Genomic DNA, 23173 nt, shown 5'->3' on the forward strand with positions numbered 1-23173 from the left:
TGAACTTCAATAATTTAATGCTAACCAAAAAGTACAAAGTGTGAAAATTCTTATTTAAATTAGTTTCAGAGAATAAAGCTAAAGAAACCTTTACATTGCAGCAGGTTTCAGGGTTTTTTTGTTTTTTTTTATTAGCACCTTGAGAAGCCCTTGAAATGTTAAGACAGCCTAGCAACACTGGTGCAATAAAGATCAAATGTGTAGTCCTTGTAACAGCATATGACTAGTGTTTTCACATTTCTACATTTGAAAGAACTACATAAAAAAAGTACATTAAAACAAAAAAGTGTATTCAGTTTGAACAGATTATGAAATGGAAGTGCTGAAGAAGAGACTCCGTAGAAGGCTGAGCAGTTCCAAGGCAATTATATTGCAAGTCCAAAGACACTGATAATACAGTACATAGTCTTATTCTCCCATCTCACAGTGCAGTTTCCTACAGCAGAAGAGAAAGTATTTAAAACCAAGAAGTTATGCATGCTTCCCCATATCATGATCAGGCATCTATATTAAAAATAGAATTTGAAAGTTTCACTTTTTAATCAAGAAAGAGTGAAGCTGTCTCAGTAGTTAAGCTGTGCATTTTAAAAAAAAAAAAAAAAAATCAGCTGCTAACTTCACATGTATCAAAATAAATTTATAAGCCTCCTGCTTTGGAGACTTTTGCCCCTCCTTTCCCCCAAAGGCAGTTTAATCCGTACCACGCTGCTCTAAAACAGTAGTTTAAGATTATCTCAGATAAGACTGACAAAGGCAACAGAATCTTGAAAATAAAAACAAGTTCTAGCATGAGAATATTTATGAAAAGTTGCTATTTTTAAGAAAGAAAATTAAGTCGCTTCTGTACCATCACAGGTGTTATCCCAGAAACAAGAGCTTGCTGTGTGAAGGCCAGCACCATTTTTTTGCATAATCACACAGGTCACTGTTAACACACAAAGGAAGCTTCCATTAGAGAACCAAATTGACTATTATCATCATCATCAACACAGCTTACATCAGTGCCTAGTTTTAGCATTAAACTAGCATTTGTGTTATCAGTCCCCTATGTCTATGAACTCAAATTCACTACATACAATATCCACATGAATGCAATTTACTGTAAAAACTTCCTGGCAAAAAGATGCAGACCCTTACATGTCAAATGGTACAACATAATAAAGCACTAAAAAACAAAGCAAGAAAAAGCTAAGGTGCTAACACGGACACTTCAAAGGTGTCCCAAAAAAGTCAGCCCTGGCCATCATCTACATAAAACCCCCAAACAGCTCAAGACAGACAAAGATCTTTGGGACAGGGAAAGGCTTTTCCCCCCCGATTTGTACAGTACCTAGCACAATGGGGTCATGGTCCAGGACTGGGACTCATAGGCACTATGGTAATACAAATAAATAAGCCTATAACCTGTAATAGGAAGGATGGTCTTGTGGTTAAGGCAGTGAAATGTGACAAGAGATGGGGATTCTTCCCCCATTCTGCCACATACTTCCTGTGGAATGCTGGGCAAGTCACTTAATCTATGTTTCACTCCTCCCAGCCCCCCTCCTGAAAGGGGAACAATATTCCTACTTCTTCTTGGGGGCAAACGCAGCAAAATCAACAGCATGCAAGATACTAGTGCCAGACTGTTTAATCTTCCACAGACTGATGCTAAATACTTAACAAGTAAATAAAGCTTATTTTATAGTTTGACTGTATATTCATAGTTTATAACTAAAATATAGTTACTAGTTTAGGAGTAAAGTTTTTATGAAAAGTTTTGCATTCATCTTTAAATAAATCTCACTAATAGACTGCTTACATTTCAGTCTTCTGGTATAGTCAATAAAGCCAATATAGCAGCACAAACTTACCAATATACTTGAAAGGTTTTCCCAGCTTTGTAAGTTGACTTAAAGTTTGTTCTACCACACTTGTAGTCCACTGGTTCACTTTGCTGTGTTGATAGGCATTGCCACCTATTGCACTTTCTATAGCCTAAAAGTGACAAACAGAAATATATCTGTTGCCACTGTCCAGCTTAGACCTCTAATTTTAACTAAGTGCTTCATGTTTTTAACACATTGGAATTCAGTTTATGGAGAACCCCAAGTTAACTAGCACCGAAGATGCCAGAGTCTGTAGCAGTGGTATACATTAGAAATACTTTTGCCACATACCTACTATTTAAGAACAAAGCACTCCAAATGATTTGCTCTTTGTTAGCATGATGATGTCAATGGTTTTACCTTAGCCTTTGATTTTAATTTGTATTCCTGCTTTTCTCAAACCCCTAATGCAGAATCCCAAATATGCATTATGAACTACAAGTGTTACTTGCATTTGCAACAGAACTACAGTGACTGGAAACATTTGGAATCACAAGCATAGATATTCACACATACATGTTTGGTACTGCTGTATGACTGTGCAGAGAGCTGGGTCTGAAAGTAGAATTTAAACTGTGCTTAAACTTTGAAGTAGTCTTGATCAGAAGTAACAGGATTTAAAAAAAAATTCTTGCTATTGGTGTAGTAAAATAAGACAGACCATGTGACTGAAGATTATTTAAGAAAAGCAAGTATGAAGAAATTCTACTACTTATAGGTACTGATTCTCACTTGTACCCAATGGTGTACATTTTCAAAGTAAGGAGGCACACACTTTTTATGGCTGAAATGGGTATTTTTAGGTCATGCACTTTTCTTACAGAAGCTTTAGTTTGCTTCCTTAAAAAAATAAAAACAAAGAACTAATTCACTTAGTGTGTAGGAAAAAAATATACAGTATATGAAAGGGGCCTTCCAAAATTTGTAAGAGACATGTTAAATGGGCACAATTCATTGACAGTAACTCCACTTAATTAGGACTACATTAATCTGTAACTTTGTTTTATTGTACAGTAACCAAATAAACTCTCCAATGTGTCATAATCCCATCTACTTGCCATTTCATTGAATTTCTACAACAGGAAAGGTGGTTGCCACAAACAAACGCCTCTGAAGATTTGTAGACAAGATGCACGTTTCTTAGCAACTTGCAACTACAGGGCATTTATCTCAAATACACTTTAAAGTGTCTAAATCAAATATGTAGCTCATACATTATCTCTGAGGAAAAAAATCCTGAAAGGTGAGACATTCAAGTGAAATTTCTGTTTGTGCAGAGGGCCTGTGCAAAGCTCTTTATGCTAAGAGTTTTAAATGGAGCTTACGCCCTTCTGCGCAAGTTTCACTTTATTCATGTAATTTCCACCATCTAGGAATTAATATGAGGAAAGGCAGGTTCACACTAGAAGAGGAACATACTCTAAATATCAAATATATTTTAAGTTCATAACAATACTTAAATAGATTTTTCAAACAGACTATTATTAACTGGTATCAGTCTTAATAGAATACTGAATAACCTAAGTAATATCTATTTCTAATACTAATCAATGTATTGGTTGGAAGATTTTTTTGTACACAAAGAAACTATTGAGAGAAAATAACATAACACAAATATAGGGCATACAAGGTTACATTTTCACATGACAAGACGACATTTGGTAACTTCTTACCTCTTTAACGATGTTACTCACTTCATCAATAACAAAAGAAGTCTACAGAAAAATTCAGAGGTAGAATTTTAAATAAATTAATACTTTTAAATGTTTCAGAGCCAGTTTCTAGTTGCGAGTACAAGTTTCACTAGTGGAAATTTAGCTAGTAAGTACATTTTTTAGGATAATTTAGACGGTTAGTCTGTCAGACATAAATCAACTTTCTCGTTTACATTTAATTAGGCTTCTCACTGGATTGAATCAGTACTTTGCCTACTCATTGCTAATAAAATATTTCTTATCACTTGGATTAGCATGGAATTAAGTAAGATTTTAACTGACTTATTTCATTTTTACAATAAAATTCAGCATATTAGTTCTATTTTGAGCAGTTCCATTCTTTTTGGAGGACAGTGGCATGATACTAACTATGCCTATACAATGCAACAATCAAGACTTTCAACAAGCCAGGAAAAGGGAGTTATGATTTCTTGAGTAACTCAGTCCTTGAGTACATATACTCAAATCTAAGACTACAATTTACAGTTAGACACAAAGGTTAAAAGCAGACAGCACAGATGCAACCTTACGGGGAGGGGGACGTGTCCATCCCCACTCCACCTTTACTATTCTGTTGAAGTTCCCTTTCATGTAGGTAGCTGTCTCCTGGCTCCCCACAACTTTTTTAAACGTTTGCAGTTCTGCTTGGAAGTCCAGGTTGTTTGTATCGTGGTAGTATCAAGGCTCCTATTAGGGCACAAGTAATGCTAGACTCTGTATACACATGAAATAACCTCTGCTCCAAACAGCTTACAATCTGATGTGACTACTGATGGAGAAAACATGAAAAATTGGAATGAAGATACTTAGGGTAATAGTAAAATGACTGAGCTTGGTAAAATTGAAGTTTTGCCTGAGAAAGAACATCAAGATCAAGTTTGCTGAGTGGGTGCAGAACAGGAAAGTGACACGGTCAAACTGGCCATGTGTGTATATGCGCAACTGGATAATGTGTTTCTCCTTGATAAAATGGAACTGTAAGTGTCTTTATTCCTTACTTGTTACAGTATTGTTTTATTCCACCTGACCCTTGCAAAATATCTTTAGAGACCAAAGAGCCTGTAGTCAACCCTTGACATGAGATTATGTTTTATGAATGAAAATGGATCAGTTCCTCTGTCCTGAATAATTAATAAAAACAGGGGAGGGGAAGAAAAGGGGGAATGGTGGCAATGTAATCTTCATTAAAAAATAAGAAAGCCAGCTTTCTGGTTGATGGATTCTGTTAATGTGGTGTCCCAACAGAAAACTGCTAAATTTGTACCTTTGTGTATGTGTAATGAAACTAAGTTACTTCTGCTGTAGAATCCATAATTTTGACCTTCTTGACTTGTACATTTAGATTCTCAGTCTTATCATTAACGCTTTCATACTGGACTTCCTTTGGCATTTGAAAAAAGAAAAGGTTCTAGAATATTTAAACAAACATGACCATTATGTTACAGTCACATTTCCTGATATCGGAGGCTTATAAAATTATATGTTTCTCCCATATGAAATGGTAAAGGGGAAGACAATTGATAGTCTGTGTGTACAAATCTTCACAGAATCAGTACTTCTTAAAAAACAAGTCTTGGTAACAAATACAAAGTTTACTGAACTGGTGGTCTCTTGGACAGCGCTAATGTGTAAACCAAACGATCATTGATTCAGGTATGGTAGTCACAAGTTATAATACAGGTTTCAAAATAGCAGCCGTGTTAGTCTGTATCCGCAAAAACAGGAGTACTTGTGGCACCTTAGAGACTAACTAATTTATTAGAGCAAAAGCTTTCGTGAGCTACAGATCACTTCATCGGATGCATAGAATGGAACATATAGTAAGATTGTGTGTATGTGTATATATATATATATATATACACACACACATACACACACACACACAGTTGGAAGTTACCATACAAACTGTGAGAGGCTAATTAGTTAAGATGAGCTATTATCAGCAGGCGGAAAAAAAAACAAAAAAACTTTTGTAGTGATAATCAAGATGGCCCATTTAGACAGCTGACCAGAAGGTGTGAGGATACTTAGCTTAAGGAAATGGATTCAATATGTGTAATGACCCAGCCACTCCCAGTCTCTATTCAAACCCAAGTTAATGGTATCTAGTTTGCATATTAATTCAAGCTCAGCAGGTTCTAGCTGGAGTCTGTTTTTGAAGCTTTTCTGTTGCAAAATTGCCACCCTTAAATCTTTTACCAAGTAGCCAAAGAGGTTGAAGTGTTCTCCTACCGGTTTTTGAGGGTTATGATTCCTAATGTCAGATTTGTGTCCATTTATTCTTTTGCGTAGAGACTGTCCGGTTTGGCCAATGTACATGGCAGAGGGGCATTACTGGCACATGATGGCATATCTCACATTGGTAGATGTGCAGATGAACGAGCCCCTGATGGCATGGCTAATGTGATTAGGTCCTATGATGGTGTCACTTGAATACTATGTGGACAGAGCTGGCATCGGGCTCTGGGTTAGTGGTTCTGTTGTGTGGTTGCTGGTGAGTATTTGCTTCAGGTTGGGGGGCTGTCTGTAAGCGAGTACTGGTCTGTCTCCCAAGATCTGTGAGAGTAAGGGATCATTTTTCAGGATAGGTTGTAAATCTTTGATGATTCGCTGGAGAGGTTTTAGTTGGGCACTGAAGGTGACAGCTAGTGGCGTTCTGTTATTTTCTTTGTTGGGCCTGTCCTGTAGTAGGTGACTTCTGGGTATTCTTCTGGCTCTGTCAATCTGTCTTTTCACTTCAACAGGTGGGTATTGTCATTTTAAGAATGCTTGATAGAGATCTTATAGGTGCTTGTCTCTGTCTGAGGGATTGGAGCAAATGCAGTTGTATCTTAGAGCTTGGCTGTAGACAATGGATCACGTGATGTGTCCTGGATGGAAGCTGGAGGCATGTAGGTAAGTATAGCAGGTTTCCGGTATAGGGTGGTGTTTACATGACCATCGCTTACTAGCACAGTAGTGTCCAGGAAATGGACTTCTTGTGTGGATTGTTCTAGGCTGAGGTTGATGGTGGGATGGAAATTGTTGAAATCATGGTGGAATTACCACACAACAAAAACACTAACCCAGAAACCTATCCTTGCAACAAAGCGTGATGCCAACTCTGTCCACATATTTATTCAAGTGACACCATTTTAGGACCTAATCACATTAGCCATGCCATCAGGGGCTCGTTCACCTGAAATGCAAGAAAATATCTGTGTGCTGCAAAACTGAGGCACAATTACGAGGTTTATCTGGCTTAATTCAGCGTGCCCTTGCTTTTGTGCTCAAGCTTCTATGCTCTGTGACATTTCTGTGCACTTAACGCAATCATGAAGTTCATATAATGACAGGAGTCTATTGTTCAGTAGTTATGTCAGAAAAATGTCTATTACGATATTTCTCTGTCATAGCCTACAAAAGAGTGTTCAAAGAGAAACTTTCAGGATAGAAGAAAATAATATGGGCATAGAAGGAGGCTGAAAGATAAAGGGGTACCCAAGATACAGAGACACAAAAGTGACCTAGGGACAGGGTGTGGGAATATTGCTTCGTGAGATATTTCAATGACCATTCATGTGCAAAGAGTTAAAGCTTGAATTCTATGTTAAGACTTGGATTAATCAAGCTTCATTCACTTGCTTTGTGAGGTTATCAAAACCCCACAGCGGGCATGCGGTTCTGGGAGACGTTATTCCTTGGTGACAGGTTGATGAAGCGGGTTTTAGGCCACGGAAGCTTATGCCCAAATAAATGGGTTAGTTTCTAAGGTGCCACAAGGACGCCAACTTATTAGTCCTTGGATGTGTCGTACTCGCTAATCAAATGGCACCCTGCCCCTGCAAGCAACCGGCAGCGGCGGCAGCAGCACCGCGCGGCCACATGGAGAACACAAAGGCTCGGCTCCCCCTGCCCGGGAGTCACAAGCCCCGAGGAGGGGGGCACTGGGCGTTACGCCCCGGGGCTGCAGCAGCCCCGCCCCCCGCGACACGGGCAAGGCACGAGCCAGGGGAAGGCCGTTTGGAGCTCGGGCACGCTCCGGCCGTTGGGGATTCCGGGAACGCGCGAGGCTCCCCCTGCCCCCGGACGCTTAGCTCGCCCCCTCTCCCGGAGCAGCCCAGGAGCGCGGAGGGTGGGTCTCCTAGCAACACCGCCCGCCCGCCCCCAACCACCGTGTGTGTCGGGGAAGGGCGGCAGCGATGCGAACAGGGGATCCCTGCGCCCCTAGAAGGCTCCTCGCCGGGATCGCTGCCCGAGCTGTTACCTCCTCCCCCGACTGCAATTCGTCCATCTTTCCTCCGGCCCGGACCGCAGCCGCTCACGCCGCCAGCCTGCAGGAAACACCGCGGCCCCGCCCCCCTGATAACCTCTCCGCCAACCGCGGGCCGCTCGCGCCGCGCCTGCGCACCCACCCCGCCCACTGACGTCCCCGCCGCTCCAACCGCGGCGGCGCAACGCTCTCAGTTACCTCACACCCTTCTGCGGCTCGGAGCCCTGCTTATAGTGCGCCTGCGCGTTCAACCTCATTCTGTTCTCCGACACCTGCCTCCGCCATTCTCGAGTGGCTCCTTTTGCGCCGGCGCATCCGACGCCTCCACCCCCTCCCAGTTTGCAGCTCGTCCTGGTGCCTGCGGCATCGAGCCTGCTCTTTTAGGCGCCTTTCCCCAGCTATAGCAACAGGCAGGGCGGTGCATGCTGGGATACGCTGGTGCCCGGAAAGGCGCCGTTTCCTCCCCACCCCACAGCCTCGCCTCGTGACAGCAGTCAGTCAGCGCTTGGCCCCGCCCAACGCCTCCCACGTGACAAGGGGGCGTCGTTGGCGGTTTCCACGGGAACCCGGACCCCCTCCTGAGTTACCCATAGGCCCGGCAGTGGGTGGGCCCAGCTGGGCTGGGTCTGCCAAGGCGTGGCGCGAGCCTCGCCGCCCGCTCCCGGGACCCGTTGGCCATGCGCCCGGGCTGGCCCCGGCCGGCCCGCCCGGCAGCTGGCGCAGCTCCCGCCAGCCGCAGGACTCTGCATTGCCCGGGCCCCGGCTGCAGGAGTGGGGCAGTAATGCGCGGCCTGGCCTGGGAGAAACTCTCCCTCCACGGATCTCCGCCAGGGCGGTGCCACGGAGGGGCCAGCTTTTTAGCAATGTGGTCGCCCCTTCTAGTGTGCTCGGAGGTGGCGGGGGGGCTCCTCAGCCGGCGAGCCGGATCCCGGTTCTGTGACTGCTACCCTGGTCCGGAGCCCGGAATAGTAACAGACGGGTGGTAACTTTGCCTTAATGAAAAGTTTTTTTAAAAAATCCAGCGGGCCCTGGTGGCAAGGTTGGTCTTAGTGAGATGCGTTTGGAGTTCTCCCCATTGTGACTTATCCCCAAACACATCTGTGCTGATTGTTCTCTGGTTTACACCCCGTGCAACTTGGCCCTTTGTGTCTGGCCTCAAATCCTGCCAGGGGTGCCCAAGTAGTTTTCCCCCCAGAGGTGGTGTGAGTTTTTATGTTGATAAAGCACATCAGAGGCTTTGGATGGAAGATGCTGAGATATGATGGAATCATAACAGATCCAGAGATGTCAACTCTTGTGATTTCATCTCAAGTCTCCCACATGAGAATCTCAGCTTTCATTTTAAAAAAAAAGGGGGGGTGGGGGAATGTGTCTGGTCTTCATGGCTGTTGAGGAAAGCTTGAAAACATGACCCGAGTGGATCTTACAGGCTCAAAAACCAAAAGACAAAAAGAATCCAACATTTGTCTTAAAAATCATGAAATTAAAAATAACTATCATTATTTTGGGGGACCCGACTCATTTTTTAATGTTTAAGGTTGGATGGCAGGACTGCCAATAAGTCTTTACTCCAATAAGAACGTCACCGGAGTAAAGACAAAGGTCCCTGTAGTAAAGACGAAGGCCCAAATCCTGCAAATAGTTCCTCATGGGCTTATCTTTATGCACAAGAGCAGTTCTTGTTACCTAAGTGAGACTACTGACATGCTTAAAGTTAAGCACAAGCTATTTGAACCTATTGGGTTAGTAGAGCTATGCAATTAAAGAGTCACACGAGCTGCTTCATTTTGCCATGTGGATGGCAATGCTTTATAGACTTTGTACTGATAATGCCATTTTTCAAGAGATCTAAGAAATAAAAAGAACCCTGTTGTCCTATTTTATATGTTGTGTTTGACCCAGAAATAACTGCTTCTTTAAACTAGAGATGAGCTTGACCTGGAAAAAGAGGCTCAATACCCCCTCCCAGAATCTGAAGAAGTTTGGGTGCAGATACTCCGCCTATCTCTGTAACTGGTTGGACTGGAATCCCCAATCCAGACATCCATGAATTTTTGATTTGCATCTGATTCCAGACTCATTCTTGGTGAGTTAGGTTCTGTAGCATTCATGCAAGGTTCATGCACTTGGCAACATTCAGGGCACACCCGGAGTGTTGTGTAGGAGCAGTGCACACACGGCTCCTCTCAAGGGCATGAACCTTGGAATCTCGCCCAGATGACATGAACTGTGGGAAGCCTCCCAGGACTGGGCTCAAGACCCGAGAGCAAGGAATGCGGTAGATAGAAATTGGTAAATAAGAATGTTAAACAAAGCCAGTGTATTCCTTTTATCTGTTGGAGAATGTAATGCGCGGGGGGGGAGAGAGAATAAAGGAGAGGGTGGAAAGCTGACAGGAGCAGCCCGTTGGCAGACCAGCCTGCTTGCTTGCTTAAAGCTTTGTGCTGTCTTGTATTTGGACCGCAACAAGGTTCATTTCTACTTTTCATAGGTGTTCATTCAGGAAAGTTCATATTGTCTATCTGTCTGTCATGCTTTGTGATCTGCAGCTGACTGGAAAGGAAACCAGGCTATCTTGTTTCCAGTAAAGGGCCTGCTCACTTTACCAGCGTTTTTCAGTCTCTCTGGGGAGGTTGAGGTTTGCAGTTTTTGCAAATCTATTCTTCAGAAAGCAAAATCATTCGGAAGTCTAAGAAAGCATAGCCACTACGCTTCCTGTGGGTGGCTTGGAGGCCGTAAGCACATTTTGATTAATACAGCATTGCATTTTCACACGGTGAAACCTCTTTTTAAAATTTTAAAGAAGCTAATAACTTCCGTTTGATCACTAGTCTCTGCTTTGCTCCCAGGAACAGCAGTGTTTTGGAGCCTGTGGCAGCAGTAGCAACCATCCCCTGAGCCAGGTCCTTGTTGGCTGCCACAGGATCACCCTCTACAGATGTTTTACTCCAATTTTGGCCCTTGCAGGAAGGAAAAGAGTGGGGAGAAAATCAATTTTTTTCAGTAAAGAAGAAGTGACCTCCTCAATCTCCAACAGTTCACTTCCACATCTCTTTCTTCTGTGGCAGCTGAAAAGGTAAGGGATATTTTCAATCTGTTTTATCTAACACAGCAAGGAGAAATGGATTTTTTGCTTAAACAATGTTGCTTAGTTTTTAAAGGATTTGTGGAAAGACTTGGAGCTGGAACTTGAACTGGAAGTGATTTGTTGTGAAGTAATCTCTTTTACTAGATAAACTTGGGTAGGATGATATTAATACTACAAGAGACAAGTGCAAGCAAAATATTTCCTTTTACAACACAAAAGACATTGTTATGGGAAAACATTCTATATCTACATGAAAATTAAAATGTTGCAGTCCGATAGTGCAAATTTTTTTTCATAATTCTGCTTGTCAAGTGAGTTCTAATTAATTAATTTGATTGGTATTTGTATGAGAGGCAACTGCCATAAAGTCCATTAGCATTTGTGATTTGCATGTTTTTTTCCAGGAAATAGCATCACTCTGAATTTCTATTATAGATATGCCACGTCTCTCTTTTAAATTAATGGATCTAATAGTCAAATTATCTCAAATCAGGACCTCATTTTCACAGATTATTTTGTATGTATTTGATTCAGTGTCACAACCAAAACCAAAAAATAAATGTGGCTATAGGAATTGGAAATTTTATTCATAGATCTCACAATGAAAATATCTGAGTAATTTAAAATTAAACAAAAATGTTAATATACAATCATATACTATTATCTCATATATCACCACAATATTTAGGTGTTGTTTATTATAAATAATAATAAAGATGATAATAAAATACTTTGCCTTTCATCTGAGGATTTTAATTTAGAAAGACCCCAATTTTTACTCCTACTGAGCTTGTCTGAGTTCAGACTGGTGACCTATTAGCAAAAAGATCTCTGGTTTATTAGCAGTGCCTAGCGGCATCCAGCCCCCAAACAAGTAGTAATTTAAGAGAGAGTCTTTATATATGTTACATGCAAACAAGCAACCTTAAGAGAAGGGTAAAGTTGCAAAGTCAAATACTGAAAGATTAAGAAATGGCAGAAGTAAAGTTACTCATGCAAACTTAATCGTGCCCACTTGTATGTATACATTATGCTATAGCCTGTAATTATGTGAGCATATATTATATTTTCCTGAATGGCTGGTCATCAGCAAAGGTTGTACGCAGAACTTCCAGATCCACACTGCAGTCCTCTTGGGCTAATGGAGTAATGTAGCAGAACTAAGTTGTTATCTTTTAGGTGGACCAGTCCATAGACAGGAACATGATACACCCTTTGTCTGTGACAAAATGGCAACTATATGTGGTAGAGCAGTGGAATACTGGGAATCAGTATTTCTGGCTCTGTTCCTGACTTTGTGATCAGAATGTGGTTTAGTTGTTAGAGTGATGGCTGTGGACCGCATAGCCGAGTTCATAGGGCATGTGCATTCCAAAAAGCATTCTGTGAAAGCGGATGAGACCTAGCTCTATCATATTATAGACATTTGGACCTCCTGGATTCTGGGCTGCTCTAAATTGTGACAGCTTCCCTACTGCTACCAATGTGCTGCTCTCCAGCTCAAAATTGCCAGAGCTCAGAGTGCTCCAAAGATTCCGTCGTCTGAACCCAGCACTGGATGCTGCAAAGGAGAAAGGCATAGAGCTGTGTACATTGGCCCTGTATCATTTCCTCACACAAGTTTAGGAATGCTCCTGGAAAGTCCCCCGGCCTCAAAATTAACAAATCAAACAAACAAAACCATAACCCTATCTTAATCAAAGTGTTTATACCCTAAAAAGTGAGAGGAACCATGAAGTTTATTAGGAACCTTGCTATTGAGTCTACACAGAAGGTGCTCAAGCATTATAATGATGAGGGCAGTATAAAACTCTAAGCTAGCTAGATGGATTTTCCCAGAAGGCATGTAATGAAGGAAGGTATCTGAAGATTTTGTAAGATTTTTTTTTTCCTGTGACTCCTGAGGAACAGTCGTTATTAAAAATATCATTTCTTGATTTCTCCTAAGAATAGGTCTGATGCAGGTAACTTCAGTGATTCAAAAGCTCTTCTCTACTGTTACAAAATTAATCACCTGTTCCATCCAATTTGACCACATCTGCAAAATAATTACAAAATCTGGTGATTGTGAGGCATGAAGCTTTGCCCCCGTAAGGGCACTTTGTTTACCCTCTAAACTCCCTAACTGTGATTCTAAACTAGCTTAGAACATTTATAGAAAATTAGGTATGTAACCCTTCTTCCAGGTGGAGTCGGAAGTTACAGGGCTGGGTGCAATATCTAGAGCAGCGGTTCTCAAACTGTGGTTCGGGACCCCAAAGTGGGTCACGACCTCATTTTAATGGGGTCGCCAGGGCTGGTGTTAGACTTGCTGAGGCCTGGGGCTTCAGCTTGGGCCCTCACGCCCAGAGTGGCAGGACTTGGGCAGGCTCAGGCTTCGGTCCCCCCTCCTGGGGTCATGTATTAATTTTTGTTGTCAGAAGGGGGTCACGGTGCAACAAAGTTTGAGAACTGCTGATCTGGGGGTTCCTTTTTAACAATACAACACAAAACTTGCTCAAGTCCCCACCCAATAACCTAGGAAAAGTACACACCACCTCTTGGGCACCTCTACGAGGCAATACTTCCCCTCCGAGAAGCACAGAGTCTGTGTGTAGATAAGAAACTTTTAATATAAAGGGGGAAAGTAACACAGCATTATCTTGGGAAAATGGCACAAGCAGGATTCATAAGCATAAGACCATGAGCAAAACACCCATCCCAGAGTACATTGGGCAGTGTCTTCTGTCTCAGGTTCTTAAGTCCATCAACAAAAGTTCCTTTAATGTCCCCCTCCCTCCGTCACACTCCACTTGCAGTTGTTGTCCTTGGTCAGTGGAGACCCAGCGTTCAGAGGTGATTTTGCATGAGTTCATCTTTCACCTTTGTGGGGAGAAGACAGCTTTCTTGTTCCCACAGCCACTTGCTCACTGCTCCACCACACCCTCTGAGATGTCTTGAGGTCCCACCACTTAACACAGCTTTCAGTGCTCAGTTATTTCTGCAGCAGCAGAAGACCCACCACTGCGTCAGTGGGGATCCTGGCCGCAACACACTGATATGGGTTCTGGCAGTGCTACAGCCAGACTCGGGTCAGCTGCCCCCGGGCTACTTCTGGACTCCCCGTCTTGAGGTACATGGATCAGGGTGGTGTCCTCAGGGGGGACCAACACCGTGAGTTCCTCAGGATCCCTGGTGCAGGGCAGGCTCGGCCACTCCTCTGGGTAGCTGGCCTGGGGCAGGCTCAGCCAGCCCTTGAATTTGCCGCAGGTCGCTGGGGCTTCTCAACTGGGAGATAGGCTAGAGGCGTCTGGTTTCCCGAGCGGCTGCTCTCTCAGTGAGCTCTGGGGTCGGGCCTTTATACTTCCTGTGCCACACCTGACCCTCTGGGGGGTGGGCTCAGAGCTCCCGGGCTCTGTCCACTGTGGTGTTTGGAGGGGCTCATCTCTCTCTGGGGTCATGCTGCACAGCTAGACCGAGTGGGTGTGTCCATGCAAACAAGATTGGCTTCAGAAGTCCTATTCCCCTGCTGATCACCAGATGTCAGGGGAGAGCTCATTCAGACCTTGATTACACATAATTGAACAACAAAAAACAAGAAAATTGCCAGAGCAACAAAGATTGCCTGACTCTGTCTTTTCACGAGTAGGGAAAAATAGTCAAAGTATAACACAATACAGATTTTATAAAAATTTAAAAACCGTGTATATTTAGTCTTAGAAAAAAGAAGACTGGGGGGGACCTGATAACAGTCTTCAAATATGTTAAGAGCTGTTCTAAAGAGGTGATCAATTGTTCTGCATGTCCATTGAAGGTAGGACAAGAAGTAATGGGCTTAGTCAGCAGCAACGGTGATTTAGGTTAGATATTAAGAAAAGCTTTTCAACTATACATATACACTGGAAGAGGCTACCAAGAGAAGTTGTGGAATCTTCATCACAGGAGGTTTTTAAGCACAGATTAGACAAACATCTGTCAGGGATGGTCAAGGTGTTCATAGTACTGTCTCAGCACAGGGGGATGGACTATATAAATTCTTGAAGTCCTACATTTTTATGATTCAAGCCAACCTCCATCCAAGCTGTGTAAAGCTATTGGCTGTGTTGTGGCTTTTAAGCCACAGTCTGTATTTGTGGGGTGGGGTCGCATAGCAGTGGGAGTCACCAGAGGCATTTTGGCTCACTGGGCTAGGTGCAACAGGCACTCCCTCCGTGCTAATTCAGCTTGGCCATGCATCCCTAGCCCTGATCCCTTTTGGGAAATCTGGTGCTACCACTGCACTAGACTCTCCAGAACTTCTCAGAATGCAAGAACTGGGACTGTGGCTGACACCTGCATAGGGGCATGGGGAGGGAAATGATTCTGGGCCCTTTCTTCTCAGTTTGACCCCCAATCAGACCTAGCCATAGTTTGGTTCTGTATGTTTTAAATGTTGCCAGATGTTATAATTTATATCTCAGGAGATCAGAACTGAATGTACAATTGCCCCATTTTATTTTTTATTTTTACTGTGCACAGAATCTGAGTAGCAGCAGCAAATCCATTGTTGCTGAATGGTGGTATTCTAAGTACTTATTTTGGGCCATCTCCGAATGTCTTTATTCAAGTGTTTGCTGAGGCCCAGATCTACAAAGGTATCTAGCTCCCAACTTGCAGGGAAATCAGTGGAAAAATTAGGAGCCTAAATACCCCTGAGGATCTGGGCCTCCGTCTTTATTCAGGCGAAACTCCCATGTACTTAAACGGGAATTTAGCCAGAATTTGGCCGATTATTATTTTGTATTTGTACAAATACAAATCCTTGAAAATATCACTATTTGTGTACAAATAAACTATTCTGTGAATCTCTAAAAAGGATTCTCTATACTTCCCATTATCAGCTTGTTATGTACTGTTCAGAAATAGCTGCTGTCAAAAAGCTGTTTCACAAAATGGGCCCGAAATCTTTCATTCTGTGTGTGGCATTTTGTAGACCCGGGGGAAAACCATTTTGTTTTTAAGAATATGGAGGGGATGGGAAATAACATAACTATTCATTTATTTATTTGCTAACTGTAGGTGTTGCTCTTATTAGCCATGTATTAATATTAACCCTTTGAGATGGGTTTTGCTTCGTCCCACTGCTAATCACTTCTGTGGAATTTGCTAGTCTCCAAATGACATGCCTCAGAATTTTGCCTTCAGATTTATTGAGGACATTGTAACAATATTAGCTTTTCAAATCAATCCTAGAGAAATAGAAGGCACTGCTCACAGATTCTCTGGGGGCCTGATGCTGTGTGGTGCTGCATGCCTCCTCACTTCAGTGGGAGTTGAGGCCTCTCAGCACCACTTAAGAGGGACTCAGTACCTGGCAGGATCAGACTCCAAAAGAGCAGAGCCTTAAAGAAATGACTGTAGTGAAAGATCAACTTGAGCGTGGTTGTACATGTCTTTGAAAATGGTCTATGTTGTGAGAATTCATAATTGCTGTGGCTTTCAATGTGTTTTAGTAACTTCCTGTGAAAATGTAATTGGTGAGGAAATAAAATACGATTATTCATATCTTTGCCTCCTCTGTTTCCACCGGAAATTCATGTTATATCTTTTTTTTCTTTAACAGTTTTCTATGTGAAAATCTGTCAGTTTTTTGTCATCAAAGGATTTTATCAAAAGAACGCAAAAGGAGGAGCATATACAAAGCTACTGTCTGGATATAAAAAGCAGCATCTCCTCCTGCCTTCTTTTGCAAAATTAGGTGGATAAAGTTGAGTTAGCCTGACAGCATGGGTGGTGCATGAACTGCCAGCTGGTGGGAGGCTAGTCTCCAGCCCCACCCCTTCCAGCCAAGGCCCTGCCTCTTCCGCACCCCCTCCACCAGAGCCCCCACCACAGCCACCGGCACCCGTCCCAGGCTAGCTCCCCCCCGCAGCCCCGGAGCACCGGGATGGCGATGCGGCCCAAGTCCCTCCCCAGAGGGAGGCTGGACTCCAGCCATGGCAGTGGAGCAGGAAGCAGGAGGGAGGGGCTGGGGGCAGAGCATGAGTGGGGCCACGCCTTGCTGTTTGGGGAGGCACAGTCTCCCCCAGCCTGTGATGGCTGCTGCCCATCCTTGACAGTTTGGATGTAAAACACACATATAAAAAAATAAAATAGCTGTAGATATGCGCAAATAAATTGGCAATGTGGACTCTCTGATACTTGAAACAAAACATACAGATAATGAGTCAGATCTTCAGCTCATGTAAATTAGTGTAATTTCATTAATTTCAATAAAGCTACACCCATCTATACTAGTGAAAGATCTGGCGCCGTGTATTTAATACCTGTAGAGATATGTTTGTAGAATATGATAATTTAGAGACACTCCTTCGTAAGGGATAGTATTATGAACACAGGAATTTGGAGATGTGCCCTGGAGGTGAGGGTTGGGAATATCGCATGCCATGGCTGTGTGCTGCAGTTCACCAATTATGCTGTCTAGTTTGTTTTGTTAAAGTTTTATTCCTTTCTCATTCATTTGGTTTGCTGTTTAATGAATCCAAAGATAGTTACATGGTGTCAGAAGAGTTGAAAGATAAGGGAAGTGCAGTGATTTTGAAGTTTACTCCTGAGTTTGCAACTGAAAGCAGAGACAAAGGGAGGCACGAGAGAAACACGTTGAGCACCGGGCACAGAGGCTTTTGCTTGTATTTGATGATCACAGTAGAACTTGACTAGCTTAAGAAGGGGGGAAAAAGCCAAAAATGGACATGTTGCAACCTCCATCCAGTCTGCAATTGTCAGGCAATGTTGCAGAGAACTGAAAAAAATATCAGACAGAGATTTGAATTTATTTAGCAGCCATCAGGGCAGAGAAAAAAATGATAAAGTGAAATCATCAATCTTTTTGTATGTTGTTGGGGAGGAAGCATTGGATATTTATAACAACTTTATGTTTGAAGAAGGTGAAAGCATGAAGATGAGCAAGATACTGACTAAACTTGAGAAAATTGCATGCCAAAAAGGAATGAAACATTTAAGAGAGACACTTTTTTTACATGCATGAAAAAACTGATGACACCATCGAGCAATATGTCACAAAATTAAGGAAACTCAGTAAAACCTGTGACTTTGGTGAGCCAACAGAGTCTCTGGTCAGAAATAGACTCATTTTTAGCATTAAAGACTATGTGTTAAGAGAGAGACTGCTACCTGAAGGAGACTTAACATTAGAAAAAGCTCTCCAAATATGCAGGGCAGCAGAAACTGTGAAACAACAAACCAAAGAGCAGAATTCATCAGAAAGGGTTATCCATGTACTAAGTGCAAAAGAATAGAGCCAGAATAGGTCAAATCAGAGTGGAACTACTCGCTGTGAAAACCATTGCTACGGGGAAGACTGGTTACAGATGCTCATAAGGAAGCTGTGGATCACAGTATGGCCCTGTGATGTTGCATTCCATATGTTTATGGAAATATGCTTATGAGTATAAATATAATGTAACTGGAATATGCTTTCTGCAAAAGGTCTCTTGTAAGGTATCATTGCAAAGCTTATAATCTACTAAGTGTGTTCATCCTATTGGTATGAATGTATCATTCTTGTATCTGAAGCTAGAAATATGAAGTATTACTCTATTGTAACTATGCAAAGTGTGGGCCATTAATGGTGGCTTGGAATCTTGATGGCTCCCATTAACTAGGACAATTGGTTGTAAATGGCTCTGTTTACTTGTAAGCCTTCCTGTATACGTGGATTCCAGCCAGTGAATAATGTCACATGATACTGGAATCCATCTTAAACCTGGTACTTTTCCATTTAGAAGGAAGGGTGGGAACTCAGAGAGAGACAAAGGATTCCCACCTTGTGCCAAAGCTATAAAAGAGTGTGGAACAGAACAAAGGGGGCTGCCAGTCATGAGAAAACCCCTAGTTACCATCTGAGCTGGAACTAACAAGAACTGTACCGGGGAAAGGATTGGGCCCAGACTAAGAAGGAGTCTAGTTTGTGAAAGAAGCTTATTGGAACATCTCTGAGGGTGAGATTTACCTGTATTCAGTTTCTTAAATCTATTAGGCTTAGACTTGCATGTTTTGTTTTATTTTGCTTGGGAACTTACTTTGTTCTGTCTGTTATTACTTGAAACCACTTGAATCCTATTTTTATACTTAATAAAATCACTTTTGTTTATTAACAAACCCAGAGTAAGTGATTAATACCTGGGGGAGCAAACAGCTGTGCATATCTCTCTATCAGTATTATAGAGGGCAGATAATTCATGAGTTTATCCTATAAGCTTTATACAGAGTAAAACAGATTTATTGGGGTTTGAATCTCATTGGGAATTGGGTGTCTGGATGCTGGAGATAGGTAACCTGCTAAGTGGTTTTCAGTTAAAGCCTGCAGCTTTGGGGGTGTGGTTCAGACCTGGGTCTCTGTTGCAGTAGACTAGCGTGTCTGGCTCAACAAGACAGGGTTCTGGAGTTCCAAGCCCTCAGGGAAAATGGGCTCAGAGGTAATTTCAGCACATCAGGTGACAGTCCCAAGGGGTTCTCTCAGACCGAACCTGTCACAGGTCAGAAACAGTGTATTGCCTTTAGGATATTGTCATAAATGTGGGGGAAATAATCATTTTGCAAAATGCTGCAGATCTCAAATGCAGAAAAGTCAAATGCATCCAGTTCCACAAAGGCTTTATAAGAAGGTTGGTACTGATATATTTCCCTGACAATCAAAGGATTATTTAATAGTCACAGATTATTATTCTCTGTATCCAGAAATTTGCACACTGCACAGTACTAATAATAAATTAGTGATAGCCAGCTTGAAGAGAATCTTCTCCAAACATGGAATTCCAGATGAAGTCTTTAGTAATAATGGGCCGCAATTTTTCAGTGCAGATTTTAGGCAATTTGCCAGAGATTGGGGATAATTTGGATTTGATGTTTTGTGATGAAAATCCCAATCAAATGGACTTTAGGAAATGTTTATAGAGACAGTAAAGAATCTTATGAAAAAGACTTTTGACGGTGGGGGGTGATTTGTATAAAGCACTATTGGTTACCAAACTACACCCCTGGAGAATGGCTTTTCTCTAGCTCAGTTGTTAATGGCAAGAAAGATCAGATCTAATTTACCAATTACTGATGACCTGCTGAAATCTCATAACAGTGCAACCGTACAGAAGATGAAAGGAAATCAGAAGTGGAAGTGGAAATATTATTTTGACAAAAGGGCCTGTGATCTCCCATCTCTTAACCCAGGTGATAGAGTGTGCCTGAGGAATCACACCTCTGATACTTGGGGCCAAAGGGGTGCCATTAAAGAACAGCTGCATCCAAGGTTTTATGTAGTCGAGACAGACCAGGTGGACACATTTTGACATAATTGAAGGGATGTATGATTAATCCCAGAAGGTTCCACAACATTGACAGCTGATGTGGACTCTGGCATTTCCCATGTGACTGATCCTTTGTCATTGATGCACAAAGGAGCAACTGTCAAAGAACAAGTGAACAACTCAGACTCTAATGAAAGGCTGATCCTCAGAAGATCAGAGTGTGAAATTAAACTTCCTGGAAGACTCATAGAGACTTGCTAACCTGCCTGGAGTAAGGTTACTTGGGAAAAGTGAGTGGTAAAGACTCACTGGAGAGTGATGTGCTAGTAATCTGTCCTCTCTAGGTAGTTGACAAACTGGGTTTATGGAAATATAGTAGATGGGTTTAGAATTTAATGCATGTGTTTTTAGATAGTTGTTAGCTGTTATATATGAGTTAATTTGTTTTTCTTTAACAGGGAAGATATAGAGATATGTTTGTAGAAGATTATAATTTAGAGACGCTCCCTCATAAGGGACAGTATTATGAACATAGGAATTTGGAGATGTGCCCTTGAGGCAGTGGTTGGGAACACCACATGGCTGTGTGTAGATCACCAGAGATGCTCTCCAGTTTGTTTTATTAAAGTTTTGTTCCTTGCTCATTCATTTGGTTTGTTGTTTAATGAACCCCAAGACTGTTATAATACTTAGATTAAACACTCAAGACTTGATTTCAAAACTAATTTTTATTTTATTGCCTTTTAATAATAGAGGTGGGTCAAAACTGATCTGCTTTTAAACTCTCCTGAATAGGTCAAACCAACCCAAATATAGACTTTATAACCTAATAGAAACAGTATGATTTTGTAAGATATGCAAATATTCTGAATATGATTCAATAACTGTTTCCCTTCTGCAGATGCAACAGTAATATGCATTATTATTAAAAAATAACACACTTTTTCTTGTGTTCAGTTTTTTGAAAGCTATACATATAGAGCCAGTTTCTGCAGTTTCATCAAGCAAATGCCTTTTGATTTCAGTGAGAGTTTTGTACAAGTAAGTACCACAGAATATGTCCCATAGATACAAAGCAATTCTTGCGTGTTTTTATTTAAACTTTGTTGTCACGGTTCTTGAGGTACCCAGAACTGTGAATCATCTTGTTGCCCCCCTCTTCCAGCAAGAGGAAGTCTTGTTTGTGGTTGCTGGGTGTTAGCTTCCTGACCGTGCCAGGCCTTCAACCACTCAAGCATTCTCCTCTGGACTATGCCAGCCCTAGTTTAGCAGGTTAGCAATAGGGGTACCCAAGTCCCTTTGAAGTGTTCCCCTGCAATATCCAGCCCCTGACACTGATTACTCTCAGCAATTTCCAATCCTCTGTACCCAAAGATGCAGTATACCCTAATTTACCAGTTGTACCTTAAACCACTGCTCCTGTAAATCACAGAGCACTTGAGGGTGCTTATAAAACCAAAGAAGATTTATTAAAGTAGCAATAGGGATTTAAGTAGAAATGTGAGAGTGGTAGAAAAAGTGGTTACAATATGAAACAAAATCATAAAATGTGAACCTGGGTCTTCACTTATTAATAGTTACTTTTCTTAGCTAATAAAGAAGATTTCACCTCCCCAAGTTTAGTCAGTTGCAGAGCTGGCTAGTTTCGGAAGAGCCAGCATTCAAATGCTCATGAAAGCACCCTTCTCTGCCAGGGGTTTTCCTCAGTGAATGGATACAGAGTGCTTTCCTGTACACTCTGGTTATCTCTATATGTACAGCACTGCAGTGGCGCATCTGGTGATGACGCTTTATGTCAACAGGAGAGAGCTCTCCTGTCAACATAAAAAAACCACCTCCGAGAGCAGCCGAAGCTATGTCGGTGGCAGAAGCTCTCCCCCCGACATAGCGTTGTGCACATGAGTGCTTATGTCTGTGTAACTTATGTCGCTCGGGGGCGGGGGGTGGATTCCACCACTCCCCCCCCCAAGCAACATAAATTTTGCTGACATAGGCTATAGTATAGACATTGCTTCTCTTAAAGTGAAGCAGTCTTTTGTCTTTATTCATACCCAGAGTCATTTCCGGCCTCCTATAATGTTCCTTTTCACCTCCAAGTGGTTTCAATAATTTGCAATTGTCTTCGATAGTTTTCTGTTGATTGTTCTGGGGTGTGGCAAGGGTAGACAATAGAACCTTGCATTACCTCGATGGCTGACTAAGGAGGGGTGACAGCTCTCTCTTGCTTGAATAGGTCATCATGGAGACACATTACCCTGGTGACTAATTTTTACTCAAAGTCCATAAAGCCTATTTTCCATATAAATACATTATTCCATAAATATTACTTGTACATACATATTGCAATGAGATTATGACTCTTGACAAATTAGGAGCTTTCTCTAGATACCTTACATACTACTTTTTAATGAATAAGACATGTAAAAGACATCTTTGGTGTAGTGAGTTTGTCAGGTCTGAGATGAGAAAAAAGGGTCTCTGTGTCACATTCATCTATTTCTCTTTCTGTATTTTCCTGCTTCTTGTATGTTTGCACATAAGTAACTCATCAGTTTGGGATGAGGAGCTATTTGTGCACAATGCAAGAAATAAAACTGTATCCTCTTGACCTTTTGTGTTTGTGTATGTTTAACAAAGATAGCAGCTCTGCTGTGTGCAAAACCTTTTATCTAGCCTCTACAGAAAGAAGCTAGTTATGATTCAGATGACAGGTCCATTAGCTATTAAAACATATAAATAATTGATAGAAACAACTCTAAGGGGTGTTGCTCTTTCTCCTTTTATTACAAGTTTTTAATGCTTTGTCACTTCCATAAGATGAGATGTACAGCTACTAGTCAGTTAAGGACCACATATCATAACCAATGTATCATGAGGCCCCCAGAGCAGCCTCTGAATTTTCTTGGCAGCTACTTTTATTAATTGATTGATTTTTTTGCATTATCAGCACAACACCAAAATTAGTCTTT

General features: G+C 41.9%; 2 protein-coding genes across 5 annotated transcripts in view; one reads left to right on the top strand and one right to left on the bottom strand.

Moving 5' to 3' along the window:
* Positions 1-7948, bottom strand: DYNLT1 (dynein light chain Tctex-type 1). 2 transcript variants are annotated; one of them, XM_073337806.2, is made up of 5 exons: positions 7830-7946; positions 3542-3583; positions 1854-1977; positions 848-925; positions 2-436 (listed from the first exon to the last, which is right to left on the bottom strand). In XM_073337806.2, exons 1-5 carry the CDS (start codon positions 7854-7856, stop codon positions 366-368), a joined length of 342 nt encoding a protein of 113 aa, XP_073193907.1. In that variant the 5' UTR covers positions 7857-7946; the 3' UTR covers positions 2-365. The 2 variants fall into 2 exon arrangements, with proteins under 2 accessions (XP_073193908.1, XP_073193907.1); XM_073337807.2 differs by lacking the exon at positions 3542-3583 and having other exon boundaries at positions 1-436; positions 7830-7948.
* Positions 7949-10670: 2722 nt separating this feature from the next.
* Positions 10671-23173, top strand: part of SYTL3 (synaptotagmin like 3) — a 66330-nt gene continuing 53827 nt past the window's right edge. For 2 of the 3 annotated variants that reach the window (XM_073337808.2, XM_073337811.2), the window contains exons 1-2: positions 10671-10911; positions 21162-21245. The gene's annotated coding sequence lies outside the window, so the exon portion shown is untranslated. The remainder of the gene's footprint in view (positions 10912-21161; positions 21246-23173) is intronic. The other variant, XM_073337809.2, reaches the window with a different exon arrangement.

The sequence above is a fragment of the Lepidochelys kempii genome, chromosome 3 (genome assembly GCF_965140285.1).
Source record: "Lepidochelys kempii isolate rLepKem1 chromosome 3, rLepKem1.hap1, whole genome shotgun sequence".
NCBI lineage: Eukaryota > Metazoa > Chordata > Testudines > Cheloniidae > Lepidochelys > Lepidochelys kempii.

What these genes read in the sequence shown, in the direction of transcription:
- DYNLT1 (XM_073337806.2), bottom strand. Translation starts at nt 7,856, where the DNA reads ATGGACGAATTGCAGTCGGGGGAGGAG. An exon ending in AATTGCAGTCGGGGGAGGAG is followed by an intron (nt 3,584 to 7,829) that starts GTAACAGCTCGG and finishes ATTTTTCTGTAG; the next exon opens with ACTTCTTTTGTTATTGATGA. An exon ending in AAAACCTTTCAAGTATATTG is followed by an intron (nt 926 to 1,853) that starts GTAAGTTTGTGC and finishes GTGTGTTAACAG; the next exon opens with TGACCTGTGTGATTATGCAA.